Below are 14,330 nucleotides of genomic sequence, written 5' to 3' on the forward strand. Positions count from 1 at the left end.
ACTTCCTGTTTTCTCTAGAACATTTGGAGGAGCCTGCTGGTGATACTGTGTTGCTGTCAAAGCTTATTTCCTCCTCTATAAAACAGTATCTGCCTCAGTGGAGTTAGTGTGAAAATTACTGATGATGTTAATAAGGTGCTTACTAAACGGTAACATTACTACAGAAAAAAGTTACAAATCTAAGAAATTCACTTCTCCGCCACTGCGATGCCTGTCTACTCTGTGCCAGAAGCTAGGCTTAGAGTTGATGGGAAATAGGCAACAAGGCTGTGGTCCCAGCCCTCAGGGGGCTCACAGTCCAGTGGGGGGAACAGGTATTGAAATAGCATCAGAGGTTTTCAGGTACTGTACGTGACATAGAGCGCCCAGGGAACACTCAGGGGAAGGTGGTCAGCTCTGTCCTGAGAGAGGGGACGCCAGCCTGCTTAATGCATCAGTTAATAAACTTACCGGTTAGATGACACAGTTGACGACTACAGCATTATGTAAATGGGAAAAGCTCTCAATTTATAAACTAGCAAATTGTTCTTTGTGGTACAATAGGCTACTGCTGCTTTTACCCAAAACTCTAACCATTTATTTTGTAACTGTGATCTAAAAATTTACACTGGGCTTCATCTCAGGAGTATGATGAGACTGAAGCAGTTATGGTAATAAGTATATACAGAAATACTAATCAGAAATTTTCTTCATCTGATACTTTAGGGGGTGAGTGTGGCATTAATAAAGGGAAGAACTAGCGGAAGACCCAGGATAAGAGCTCTTAATCCATTAAACCAGATGTTTTATAGAAAAAAAGTAGCCTGTATAAATAGAACTTCATTTATGGATTTTACTAACAAGGTAATAATTCACACATTTTTATTGAGTAGAAAGTTTTAAGTACTCTAACTCAACTGTGGGACATATAAGATTAGGTTAAAATATTTATAATTCTTTAAAATATTTTCTTTATATTCCTGTGTGATATTATGTCATGTTTTTGCTAATTCTGATCTTTTTTGCCTGTCTTTAATTCTAAATTAATAGGAAAAAAAGAGTTGTTGTTGTTAGGTGCCTGGGAGTCAGTTCTACCTCTTAGCAACCCTTTCTGTGTTCAACAGAAAGAAAACGCTCTGCCCAGTCCTAGGCCATCCTCACAATTGTTGTGTTTGAGCCCATTGTTGCAGCCACTGTGTCCGACCATCTGGTTGAGAGTCTTGGTCTTTTTTCACTGAGCCTCTCCTTTACCAAGCATAATGTCCCTCTCCAGGGACTAGTCCCTCCTGATAACAAGTGCATGAGACGTAGACTCGCAATCCTCACTTCTAAGAGGTGTTCTGGCAGTGCTTCCAAGAGAGATTTGTTCGTTCTTCTGGCAGTCCGTGGTAGATAAAATACTCTTGGCCAACACCATAATTCAGAGGTATCAATTCTTCTTTGGTCTTCTTTATTCATTGTCCAGCTTTCACATGCATATGAGGAAATTGAAAATGGCTTAGGTCATGTATGCGTTAGTCCTTAAAGTGACATCTTTCTTTTTAACACTTTATAGCAGATTTGTCCGTTTTAGTTCATCTTGTGATTTCTTGACTGCTGCTTCCATGGGCGTTATTGTGAATCCAAGTAAAATGGAACGGTTGATAATTTCAGTCTTTTCTCCATTAATCATGATGTTACTTATAGGTCCATTTGTGAGGATTTTTGTTTTCTTCATGTTGAGGTGCAGTCCATACTGAAGGCTGTGGTCTTTGATCTTCATCAGTAAGGGCCTCAAGTCCTCTTGGCTTTTAACAAGCAAGGTTGTGTCATCTGCATATCCCAGGTTGTTAATGAGTCTTCCTCCAGTCCTGATGACCCATTCTTCCTCGTATAGTCCAGCTTCTTGGATTATTTTCTCAGCATACAGATTGAACAAGTATGGTGAAAGGATGCAACCCTGACGCACACCTCTTCTGATTTTAAACCACGCGGTACCGCCTTGTTTTGTTTGAACGACTGCCTCTTGGTCTATGTACATGTTCCGCATGAGCACAATTAAGTGTTCTGGAATTCCCATTCTTCACAAAGTTATCCATAATTTGTTATGATCCACACAGTCGAATGCCTTTGCATAGTCAGTAAAACACAGGTAAATATCCTTCTGGTATTCTCTCCTTTCAGCCAGGATCCATCAGACTTCAGCAATGATATCCTTCATTCCACGTCCTCTTCTGAATCCAGCTGGAATTTCTGGCAGTTCCCTGTCAATGTACTGCTGCAACCATTTTCTAATTATCTTCACAAAATTTTACTTGTACGTGATATTAATGGTACTGTTCTATAATTTCCACATTCTGTTGGATCACCTTAATTTGGAATAGGCATACATATGGATCTCTTCCAGTCGGTTGGCCACATTTCTTGGCATAGACAAGTGAACTCTTCCAGCGTTGCATCCGTTTGTTGAAACCTCTCAATTGGTATTCCATCAATTCCTGGAGCCTTGTTTTTTGCCAGTGTCTTCAGTGCAGCTTAGACTTCTTCCTTTAGTACCATCATTCTTGATCATACGCTACATCCTGAAATGGTTGAACATTGACCAATTCTTTTTGGTACAGTGACTCTCTGTATTCCTACCATCTTTTGATGCTTCTTGGCATTGTTCAATATTTTGCCCACAGAGTCCTTCAGTATTGCCACTCAAGGCTCGAATTTTCTCTTCAGTTCTTTGAACTTGGGAAATGCTGGCTGTGTTTTTCCCTTTTGGTTTTCTAACTGCAGGTCTTTGCACTTGTCGTTATAATACTTTGTACATGTCATTACAATACTTTGTCTTCTTGAGCTGCCCTTTGAAATCTTCCGTTCAGCTCTTTCACTTTATTTCTTCCATTCACTTTAGCTATTCTACGTTCAAGAGCAGGTTTCAGTCTGACATCCACTTTGGTCTTTTCTTTCTTTCCTGTTTTTTTAATGACCTCTTGCTTTCTTCATGTATGATGTCCTTGGTGTCATCCCACAGCTACTCCGGTCTTCAGTCATTTGTGTTCAGTGCCTCGAATCTGTTCTTGAGATGGTCTCTAAATTCAGGTAGGGTGTACTGAAGGTCGTACCTTGGCTCTCATGGACTTGTTTAATTTTCTTCAGCTTCAACTTGAGCTTGTATATGAGCAACTGATTGTTTGGAAGTCGGCCCCTCACCTTGTTCTGCTGCATCATCTCTTTCGGTATGTTTAGTGGACTTGATTCCTGTGTATGCCATCTGGTGACGTCCACATGTATAGTTGCTGTTGATGTTGTTGAAAAAAGCTGTTCCCAGTCAATAAGTTGTTGGTCTGGCAAATTTCTAGTGCATGACCTCCGGCATGGTTTCCGTCACCAAAGCCATATCTGCCAGCTGCTGTTTCTTCTTTTTTTCCAGCTTTTGCATTCCAGTCACCAGCAACTACCAGTCCATCTTGATTACATGTTTGATCAGTTTCAGACTGCAGAAGTTGGTAAAAATACTTAGTTTCCTCATCTTTGGCATTAGTCATTGGTGGGTAAATTTGAATAATAGTCATATTAACTGGTCTTACTTGTAGGCGTATGAATATGATACCATCACTGACAGCGTTGTACCTCAGGATAGATCTTGAAATGTTCTTTTTGACAATTAATGTGGCGGTGGTTCTGCTTCAGTTCGTCACTCCCGGCGTAGTCGACCATACGATTGTTCGGTTCAAAATGGCCAATACCAGTCCATTTCAGCTCACTAATGCCTAGGATATTGGTGTTTATGCATTCCATTTCATTTTTGACGATTGCCAATTTTCTTAGATTTATACTTCATACATCCCATGTCCCAGTTATTAGTGGATATTTGCAGCTGTTTTATCTCGTTTTGAGTCATGCCACATCAGCCAACGAAGGTCCCAAAAGCTTGACTCCATCCACGTCATTAAGATCGACCCTACTTTGAGGAGACAGATCTTCCCCAGTCGTATTTTGAGTGCCTTCCAGTGTTCCGCTGCTGTTCATAAAGTTTACACTGGCCAGTTTTTAAGTAGATAGCCAGGTCCTTCTTCCTAGTCTGTCTTAGTCTGAAAGCTCCGCTGAAACCTGGCCATCATGGATGACCCTGCTGGTATTTGAAATACTGGTGGCATAGCTTCCAGCATCACAGCAGCTCACAAGCCAGTAGGACACACTGACAGAAAAGTGATGGAGTAAGGAATTAGGCCTTGTTACATTGTGATTCGAAAACCGAGAGCTTCTTAGTGCCCTACCTGGTTTTTGTTTCTTCCTGATGGCCTGTAGAATTTGCACTTGCTACAACTTGAACTTTTCTTGTGTCTTGGAGTGACGTTTCTCCTAAGTATTTGTACTTTATCATTGCTATGGATAGCACTGAGCGCCAAAACAAGCATTTTCCGAGAAGACCTATCAATACTAAGGTGAAAAATAAGTTTTTCAAGCATAGTAAGTAGGCTAATTGCACCTGGGTCTTTGCGCCTTAAGATAAAGTGCAAGGGAGAGGCTTAAGGTCACCCTATAAACATTTCCAGGAAGATCTCAGTGGAAAAGCACAGAAGTCACCCTTAACACTGGTAAACTACTGTAAAAATTAACAGCCCCTGCCTGGCGGAAGACCCCAGGCCCCAGAAAGCTTATTAGGCTTCTAAACTTGCCACCAGAAACTTGCTGAGACAACAAACTGCCTTGGAAATAAATAAGAACATTGCCAGTGGTAAAAGCTAGGCTCTTTGATGCTGGAGATTTATGTCAAAGCAGCATCTGTAATTTCCAGAAAAAACCAAGTTACTTTTGTGAGGGTCTAAAGATTACATAAACTTGGGGTCAAAATGCTGCTCCCAGAGTTCTGTTCCTGCTGAGCTTCTCCCATACTGACCGACATGACGCTGTAGATCGCAGCAGGTTATAACTCCATCTGAGGGGCACCTTCCTCTCTCGGTAGCCCAGACACAGTGCCAACCTCAGTGGACTCCGTCCTGGCTGTGAGCGCATGTCTGTCAAGTGGCTATCTGAAAGTGGTGTTGAGGGGCCTGACGGAATGCAGGGAATTCCTTGCCTGAGGGAAGAGAAATGCATTTGAATAGAACAGGAAATCCTGGGAGTCCTGTCCTGAAGGGCGGGATGATTTGGTGGGGAAAGTCAACATCTTACACTGTGGTCAGAGGAGGCTGACTGGGGAGTGCCTGTTCCCTGGCTTCCTGTGTCAGGGTCAGAGGGCACGTTCTTGAGCCAGCTAGACCTTACACGGTGCCCCAGCTCATCTGAATTTGTCATGATAGAACCTCGAGAGAAGAGCTCCATGTTGTTGTTAGGTGCCCAGTTGATTCCAACTCTTGGAGACCCCATGTGACAGAGTTAGAACTACCCCATAGGGTTTCCTGGGCTGTAATCTTTACGGGAGCAGATTGCCAGATCTTTCTCCCGCTGTTGGGTTCCAACCACCAGTGACCTTCCAGCCAGGAGCCAAGCGCTTAACCGCTACACGACCAGGGCTCCTTGAGCACTGCACAGGCATTTCTCTTTCCCAGGGAGGTCGAAGTCCTAGTCATAACCAGAGGCATCTGTTGTCGAGGTCGTTGATATTAAATAGACATTTTCTTTAATATGTCAATATTGGTTGAAATGTCATTTTTGAAGGTATTTCCGGAGGCATATATGCCAGTTCTGGAACAGTTTGGGCCGCGGCAAAGGGACGGAGTCAGTGTGGGCAGGCAAAGCCAGTGTGTGTGCCCGGGAAGAGAAGGCAGCTCAGGAGCTAGTTTACCCACGGGGGACCGGACTTGGGCGCCTAGTTCGCCCTCGGGAGCTGGACTTGGGCACCTCCAGGTGTGTGAGAAGAGAGGAGTGAGTGTGTACAGCCACCAGAAAGCTGTAGCTGTGACAGTAAGAGGTGGCCCTGAGGGGAAGTGTGTGGACGAGACAAGGACGAATGTGGGACGAGATGCGGAATGGGTTAAAGCCAGCCCTTTCCCCGCTGGCGCCTGGTGGAGTCGGCCAAGCCCGGCCGCCGGCTTCTCCGATTGCAGGGCGGCGGCGGGCGGGCCCCTCCCGTGGCTCCTCCAATGGCGAGGGGGCGCCCTGAGCACGCCGCCCTCCTCCTCCCCCTCCTCCCCCTCCTCCCCCTCCCGGCTGCAGCAGCCTGGGCCGCGGCTCGCTCGGCTCCCCGCCTGCCGCCTTCCGTTGCAAAGCATTTCTGGGAGCTGCATGTGGGTGACGCAGCAGCATTGTTCGCAGGCACAGGAAGCCGCGCGAGCTGAGGGCTGGCAGGGAGCTTGGGCTGCGCGCTGCTCTGCTGGGAGCCTGCAGGGCTTAAGCTGGGCTGCCCTGCCTTGGTGCTCCGGGAGGTTCCAGAATGTTCAAGTAAAGCAGGATTTTCCTGGAGGCAGACAGTCTAACTCCTCAGCACAACTTCCGATAACAGAAAACAAAACAAAGACGCTGGGGAAACTTCAACCAAGAGCCTCGGCAGCTCCGGAGTGACGAGACGCAAGGTCAGGCAGGCGGGCGGCAGCCCTTTCTGGTTCAGGGTGTTGTGTGTGACTGTGGGGGCTGTGTCTCGGCGAAGAGGCGGAAGAACTGCCTGCTGGGCTGGTCCAGGACAATGCTGTGTGACTTCTGGTGGTCGAGCCGTCATTGCACTTGTTCCTCACCTGGTGGAATGTGCTTTTGAATTGGGTTGCTCAGCTTTGGGGACTTTTCTCCCCCTCCCTGCCCAGACAGCCTCTGTCTCGTCCCCTTCCTGTGATCTGTGGGGTGTGAGCTTGGGTTCGAATGTTCTCCCAGATGCCGGGAGGCTAGACAGGCGGCTGCCTTTCCGCACTCCTCCCCCATGCCCCCACCCCAGGCCTCCTCTGGTGAGGGTGGTGGCTTCTTTATATGGTTCTGGAAGGGCCTCAGCTGGAGTCTGCCTTTTTTCCTGAGAGCAGGGCGTGCTTGGTTGAACGGCCCAGTGAAATCGGGCTTGGGAGGAAACCTGCATTCCCCTCCACACCCCGTCACTGAGTCGTGGGTGTGTGCACAGCTGCCCCCAGCAGACAGTTGTCCACCCACCGGCCCAATCCCCCGCCAGTTCTGCAGGTAAAGTTAGACCGCTCTTGGTGAGAACAGCGAAGTTCCTTCCCACTCTGTGCGGTCTGTTTTGCTGAGAGTGGAAAGTCCCTGTTTGTGGATAGCGCGGCTCTCGGGCAGAGGAAATGGGCAGGCGGAGGGGGAGGGGAGCTGGGCGCTCCCAGCACACATTTTGAATGGACCTGGATTTTCACCCTAGGGAGCTCGGGAGCCCATACCAGAGCCTTGTCCCACGTGGCACACACCCCACCTCTTCACCCCCACGCAGTGTGGTGCTAACGGGAGGCTCCAGAATAGGGGTGCCATAGCAACTCCAAGTAAATAAAAGGGCTGCAATTGAAATCCGTTTGGGGGAGGGCGAGGCATCTGGAGACTTGGCAAAGGAAGTCTTCGTGGAGGAGCTTCTTGCGTTTGAGTTAGAGGGTCTTTCCCAGTCCCGGCTTGGATTTGGGACCTGATCCTCAGGCTTTGGATGAAAGAGCTTGGTAGGGGAATACCTCCTGCTTCAGGAAGTCTTGGTCTCCAGGTGCAGAGCCCACAGGACTAGGAGAATGATTGTTAGAGATGGCCCAGGCATGCTGACCTGTCCAGGATCAAAGGGTAGTTTTCTCTGAAACAGTTAATATCCTGTACACACCCAAGGCAGCTGGGAAGGGGATGGTGTAACTCATCTCCTGGTCGGCGTTCTTTCGCTGTGGCAGATGCCGTTGCCTTAGGGCTCCCGAGGTCAGAGGACGAGGGATTTCAGTGGCTAGGAGGTTTAGGCTTCAGAAATTTCTGTCTAAAACATAAAAGGTTTGTTTCAAAATAACACTCAGCGAGTGTGATTCACTTAAGTGGCATTTCTTACTGTGGCGTTGCTCCTCAAGTCATTCGGACTAGATTGGCTGAAGCCGTGAGAACTGTTACCCCAAAGATCGTTCCTGCCCCACTTATAGGAATAAAGGTAAATAGCTGGGGGGGGGTGGTGTGGTGTGTGTGTGTGTGTTTGAGCGAGCGAGAGGCAAAGGAAGGAAGGGAACGAGGGAGGGAGGCAGAGAAAGGTTGCTTTGAGATTGAGATACCTGTAATCAGCCTTAGAGGAACAGGCCTGGGTTGAATCAGGATGTTAAGGCTCTGGTGTTCGTATCGTTAATTCTGTATTAGCCAATCATCTTTATGCCACTTTGCTTCCCTCTACAAAATGAGGGCACTACTTACTACCTGATAACATTCATTAAGTGATGTGGAAAAGTGAAGGGGTGATGCGGATGAAGGTTCATTGTCGGCTACAGAAGTAGCACTTTTCACCACAGTACCTGGTTGCTTGAGTGTAAGTGTATACAATATACAGTGAATGCACAAGTAAGGGGTTGGGAGCAAAGGGAAGTGCAGTCTTGGTAGAACCACACCAGTCTAAGTTTGTGTTTTCTATTTCACCTCTGATTTCCTTGTTTACAGTCAGTCTCTATATAGAGGGAAAATACAGCCTGCCCTCCTCTTGGTGCTTGGGGGACTGATGCTGTGTCACCTCTTGGGACTGTTGGCTCTTTGTTCACCATGGCCTGCTTTTCCCTCTTCTCTGCTATCCCACCCTTAGGTTTTGCTGGAGGAGCTTGCCAACAGTGATCCCAAGTTAGCCCTCACTGGAGTCCCCATAGTACAGTGGCCAAAAAGGGATAAGGTAAGAAACTATTCTGCTGGATCTTCAGGCTGCTTAAGTGTTTTGCTGGCCGACCAGTGCCATTCCAGAAAGAAAAAGAACAACTAGAGAGCAGACAGCATTTGGCGCATTAATAGAAACGGACAGAAAATCATTAAGCCGTTCAGCGATGACTCTTTGGTCAGGGTAATTGGCTATCTTTGGAGGTGACTGTCTTAACAAAACTATCACACTGGGAGGCCTCCTTCCAGATTCAGATGCCAAGGTGTGCATTTGGTCCCCACAATGGACCAGTTTCTGTCCTCTGACCCGGTGACTCAGTTATCCTTATAGATAGGGTTTAAAACGAGTTAATTCCTTATCTATTAAAAAGGCCAGGGTTTTTCTTTGTTGTGGTGAGTCCATGCTCTTGAGAGCCCCCAGAATTTGAACTTTTCAGCATGGAATTAAAAGAGAGAAGAAAGGAGTTAACCCATCAGCTGATAAATTGTCAGTTGTGAATTTTAAGGCCTCTTCAGGTCAGAGCCCTGGTAGCGTAGTAGTTAAGAGCTGTGGCTGCTAACCAAAAGGTCAGCAGATCGAATCCACCAGCCAGCCTCTTCTTGGAAACCCTACAAGGCCAGTTCTACTCTATCCTGTCGGGTCACCACGAGTCGGAACTGACTCGACAGCAATGAGTTTGGGGTTTTTTTTTTTTTTTGGTTTTCAGGTAGGGCCTGGGTAATATTTTCCCATGTTGTCCTCCATCAAGGTTATTTATTAAATGAAAGCAAGTGATAGCATTCTGATCCTGGCTGTGAGTCTGGCAAGTAAATTAGGCCACTCTTTGGTGTTCCGCAGCAGAAACTTGCAAAGCCATCACATTCCAAGGGGGTTTAGGCAGAATGTAAAGGTGTGTGGCTGAAAGATGTCTTTTTAGAACCACGTCGTCCTTCCTAGACGGAGGAGTCCCACCTGGCTTCTGCTTGGCCACATGGGACCTGCCTCAAAACAATTCAGTCACCTTTGGCTGTTTAGTATTTTGTGTCAGAAAAGTGTTTAAGACATGACTAGAAATAAAAGAACTCATAACAGACATGGTCCTTGTCCTTGAAAAGGGTAAATATAAGTGCTAAAATTGTTTTAAAAATAGTGGAGAGATTTATTCCACACTTCAGTGTTATTGGAGTGTCTGCTATGTTCAAGGTCATATGCTTGGGCTCAGAGAACTAAAGAGATGAACGAGACCAGTCTCACCTTCCAGTAGTTTACTGTCTCGTTTAGGAGTATGTTCGGAGTCGTCGTATTCAGAATAAGGAAATATTGGAGTGACAGTACATAGTGCTTATCCAGAAAGCTTCAGGGAGGGGCGACTCTTACAGCTTAGCAGAGTAAGAGGGATGGGACTGAAGTAGTAGACTGAAGGGGTAGGGCAGGGCTGGCAAACTTTTTCTGTGAAAGTCCAGATAGTAAATACTTTTAGGTTTTATAGGCCATGCAGTCTCTGTTGCCACATCTCGGTTCTGCCATTGTAGCATGAAAGCAACCATAGACAAGTATGTACACAAGCCTCTCTATGTGCCAATAAAATTTCATTTACAGAAACAGGTGGTTGGCCGAATTTGGCCCCTGGGTTGTAGTTTGCCTGCTCCTGAGCAAGGTATACTACCATGTAATCTACCCTCTCCAGTCTGTAAAGCCACCTGATACATTTGACCTCACTGTTTTCTCTTTCCAGCTTAAATTCCCCACCCGGCCAAAGGTGCGGGTTCCTACCATCCCCATCACAAAGCCTCACACTATGAAGCCAGCTCCGCGGTTAACACCTGTGAGGCCAGCTGCTGCCTCCCCCATTGTATCAGGAGCCAGACGGAGACGAGTGCGGTGTCGAAAATGCAAAGCCTGTGTGCAAGGAGAATGTGGCGTTTGCCACTACTGCAGGGACATGAAGAAGTTTGGGGGGCCTGGTCGCATGAAGCAGTCCTGTGTCCTCCGGCAATGCTTGGCAGTGAGTGATGTGCTGGGTAAAGAATCTGGGGGTGGGGTGGCAGTGCCAAGGGGGCTGAAAAGCACATAGTGTAGACTCTGACACATTCAGAATTGAAAAGGAAAGATTATGTTCTTTTGTTTTGTTTTGTTTTCTCTTTCTTCATTTTGCCCCTCAGCTCCCTGGGTTCAAAAGGGAGGTATCTAGCACTAAAGATGATCTAATCTTTTGGTCTTACTCACCCAGTTTTCAAACAAGAGGCCAGCATTTGAAGCGCAAACAGTGCCCTCTGTCCCCTCTTTAAATGGATTAGAAAGGACCTGCCAGACAAAGGACAGGTCAACTAAAACGACAGTTGAAAAATAAACTAGTCCCTGGTGGTCTCTAATTCCCAGGCAGCTGATTCTCCCCATCTTCTTCCTCATTTTTCCTACGAACAAAGTATTTACTGGAGTTTCTGGGTGACACAAAGAGTTAAGCACTTGGCTACTAACTGGAAAGTTGGCAGTTCAAATTCACCCAGAGGCACGTTTGAAGAAAGCCATGGCAATCTCCTTCCAAAAGATCCCAGCCACTGAAAAGCCTGTGGAGCACAGTTCTATGCTGACACACATCGGGTTGCCAGGAGTTGCTGTCAACGCAGCAGCACCTGGTTTGGTAGTTTGTTTTTTTTTTTTTTTGGTTACAGAATTACAAGAACTAATTCACTCACCTTCAGTTTAAAGGAAAACTTAAATGATAAGGATCTAAGTCTCCTCAGTTTCTATCTTTGTTCCTTTTTCAGCCTAGACTGCCTCACTCCGTCACGTGTTCCCTCTGTGGTGAGGTGGATCAGAATGAAGAGACACAGGACTTTGAGAAGAAACTCATGGAATGTTGTATCTGCAACGAGATAGTTCATCCTGGCTGCCTCCAGGTGAGCAGAGGCCTAAGAGGCCCCTGAAGTCTCTGCTGATGGACCGTCTAAAGATACTGAGTGGAGCAACAAAAGAGTGGGCCACCATTAATGAGAGGTTGCCAGCATCCCTCCTGTAGGAAGTAGGCTCTGTGATTCTGGAGAGGTCTAATATCAGCCCTTTATTCAGTTCTCTGTTATCCGTCATACACTGTGCTCAGCCCCAAGGACAGAACAGTAAAGCCCTCCTGGAGCTTATTGTCTGGCCTCTGGAGGGTGTGTTTGGAGCAGGGCCTCTAAACATTTCATTCTGCTTCCTGCCCCTGCTGAGAATTTGCATTCCCCACCCCACCCCCCAACCCCCCACCCCCCCCCACCCCCGCCGAGATATACTGGCTCAGAATCTCCATTTTAACAAGATTGCCAGGTGATCCTTATTTATACATAAGAATCACTCCCAGAACCATGTTAGAATGGAGATTCTGATTCATAGTATCTGGGTGGAAATGCAAATTCTCAGCGGGGGCGGTGGTGCAAAATGGAATGAAACCCTGGCTTGGAGTCCTCAGGCCATCATGGAACTGCCTAGTCTACTTGGGGATGTCTCAACCCTTTAGGTATCGCTGATCGCTGCTAACTTTAGCATAGCATACATCTGAATGATAGTTCCTGAAAGATGGTGAGGATAAAGATAAGAGCTAACGTTTAATGAGTGTTCAGTCTGTATCCAGCTTAGTGTACGCCTGAGGGGCTTAAAAACATGAGGCAGTTCAGACCTCAGCTTGAGATTGATTCAACTGGTCGGTGTTCTCCAAAAGTTCTCCTGGTGATCGTAATGTGCAGGCAGCGCGGAGAACCGCTCTTTTGCGTGGATTCTCTGGTTGAATCTTTCAGACGCCCTTATGAAGTTGAGCTACCTAATTTCTGCATGTTTATTTAAAGTGCATTGATGCTGGAGCTTTCTTGGCCTTCCCAGGAGGTGTCAACTGTGTCATGACTGCCACCTGACAGTGATATGAAATATTTACCGTGAGCCAGGCACTGCTCTAAACACTTTACATAATACATGATTGATTTCATCCTCATCACAACCGTATGAAGTAGATATTGTTATTTATCCCCATTTTACAGCTGACAACAGCAAGTCATAGACTAGGCCACTGGCCTCTGGACCCAAGCCATCATAACTCCCATGCCCCCTGTAGCTACTGTAAACCCTGGGTGTCCAGATTCTTTTGCAAAGTGACGTGAAAGCATCGGTTGACCTAGGCTCTTGGGATTCCCTTCATGGAGCCTAATTTTGATCGAGCAGCCAAGCATGAGGGTGACCAGTTTCCCAATGGCTGGGAATAGGTATTCATGCCCTTTGGGGCCCCTCCATGAGGCCCAACAGCTGACACACCCTGGAATGGCTCTCAGTTTTTCTCCCTTTATGGACCAGTGTGTTTAGAAATGGTTGTGGTTTTGTCATTGTGATTTGTGTTATCGTTTGATAAAGAAGGCTGAAAAAGCATACTGTTTTCTTAATGAGACGAGTTTTTTAACATTCCTCTTTTCCTACAGATGGATGGAGAGGGGTTGCTTAACGAGGAGTTGCCAAATTGCTGGGAGTGTCCGAAATGCTACCAGGAGGACAGCTCTGAGAAAGCCCAGGTGAGGGGACTTCGCCACCCCTGCCCTGTGAGAGAGGAAGTGGCAAGTGGAGGAGGCTGCTCTGCGTTTGCCTTTGCAGTGTCATGGACGTGGCTTCTCTGACGTGGGCAGATTGTTTTTTGTTTTGTTTCTTTATTCCCTGGTTAATTCATGTTTTTCTTTTGTTTGTGTTTTAATGGAAAACCCTGGTGGCATAGTGGTTAAGTGCTACAGCTACTAACCAAAGGGTCAGCGGTTCAAATCCGCCAGGCGCTCCTTGGAAACTCTATGGGGCAGTTCTACTCTGTCCTATAGGGTCACTATGAGTCGGAATCGACTGGACGGCACTGGGTTTGTTTTTTTTTTGTTTTGTTTTAATGTTTTTGTTTTTGATTTGTTTTGTTTTACTACTGAATATCACTCCACTTGGGATCTACAAATTCCTGGAGTCCTTTTATACTCTGGGACCCTAGAAAGAGACCCCAATTGGGCTGTTGAGGGACATTCAGCTTCTGAGGAATGAAACTTGAGGGGAGGCCATGGCCTAAGGCAGCTGGTAAATACAAGGGTGTACTGGAGTTTCCAGTTAAGCAGGTTCACGTTTTTGTCATCTTCACCTTAGTGGCCTTGCACAAAGCCCTGCACGTGTGCCTGGATAAGTCCTATGAGGGCAGCCCCTCCCCCAGAGGGGACCAATGCCATGACCTTGGCCCAGAGCAGCTGCTGTTGCTGGCCATAATGGCCACCAGTAAGATCAAAAGGCCAGAAAGACTCTGGTTACTTGGTCCTGTCAGGACAAGACCTGCTAAGGACACATGCAGAAAGGCAGGCTGACTAGTGTCAGTCACTGCACCGCAGGACTCCTCCAGGTGCATTGCGTGGGAGTGGACAAGGGGCTCGGGGACTTGCCCTGTGTTCCTGCCACTTCTTCCCACTTGGCAACTGAGGTGGTTGAATTTTCAGTCTAAATATGTTTCAGGGCAAGAATTTCTAGAGTCCACTAGTGCTCAAGGTCCCCTTACTCCAAGTTGTTATTCCAGTGGCTTTACACTTATCGTCACTGTTGGTGATGAGTGTTTGCTTCCTTGCTGTTCACAGGTGGGTTGGCAGGAGCTATGTTTTAGTATTGGCTTATAAAAGTCCATGGCTGACAG

The 14,330-nt window shown here is 46.8% G+C and overlaps 1 protein-coding gene and 1 pseudogene across 3 annotated transcripts in view; both read left to right on the forward strand.

Moving 5' to 3' along the window:
- The window catches only part of LOC126081111 (lysine-specific demethylase 2A), a 120,376-nt gene that overhangs the window by 97,576 nt on the left and 8,470 nt on the right, over nucleotides 1-14,330 (forward strand). For all 3 annotated transcript variants that reach the window (XM_049892618.1, XM_049892620.1, XM_049892621.1), the window contains exons 13-16: nucleotides 8,621-8,704; nucleotides 10,401-10,670; nucleotides 11,434-11,565; nucleotides 13,108-13,197. In XM_049892618.1, the coding sequence (XP_049748575.1) occupies nucleotides 8,621-8,704; nucleotides 10,401-10,670; nucleotides 11,434-11,565; nucleotides 13,108-13,197 (576 nt within the window). The remainder of the gene's footprint in view (nucleotides 1-8,620; nucleotides 8,705-10,400; nucleotides 10,671-11,433; nucleotides 11,566-13,107; nucleotides 13,198-14,330) is intronic.
- On the forward strand, nucleotides 936-8,625 carry LOC126081112 (uncharacterized; annotated as a pseudogene).

Source organism: Elephas maximus, chromosome 7 (genome assembly GCF_024166365.1).
Source record: "Elephas maximus indicus isolate mEleMax1 chromosome 7, mEleMax1 primary haplotype, whole genome shotgun sequence".
NCBI lineage: Eukaryota > Metazoa > Chordata > Mammalia > Proboscidea > Elephantidae > Elephas > Elephas maximus.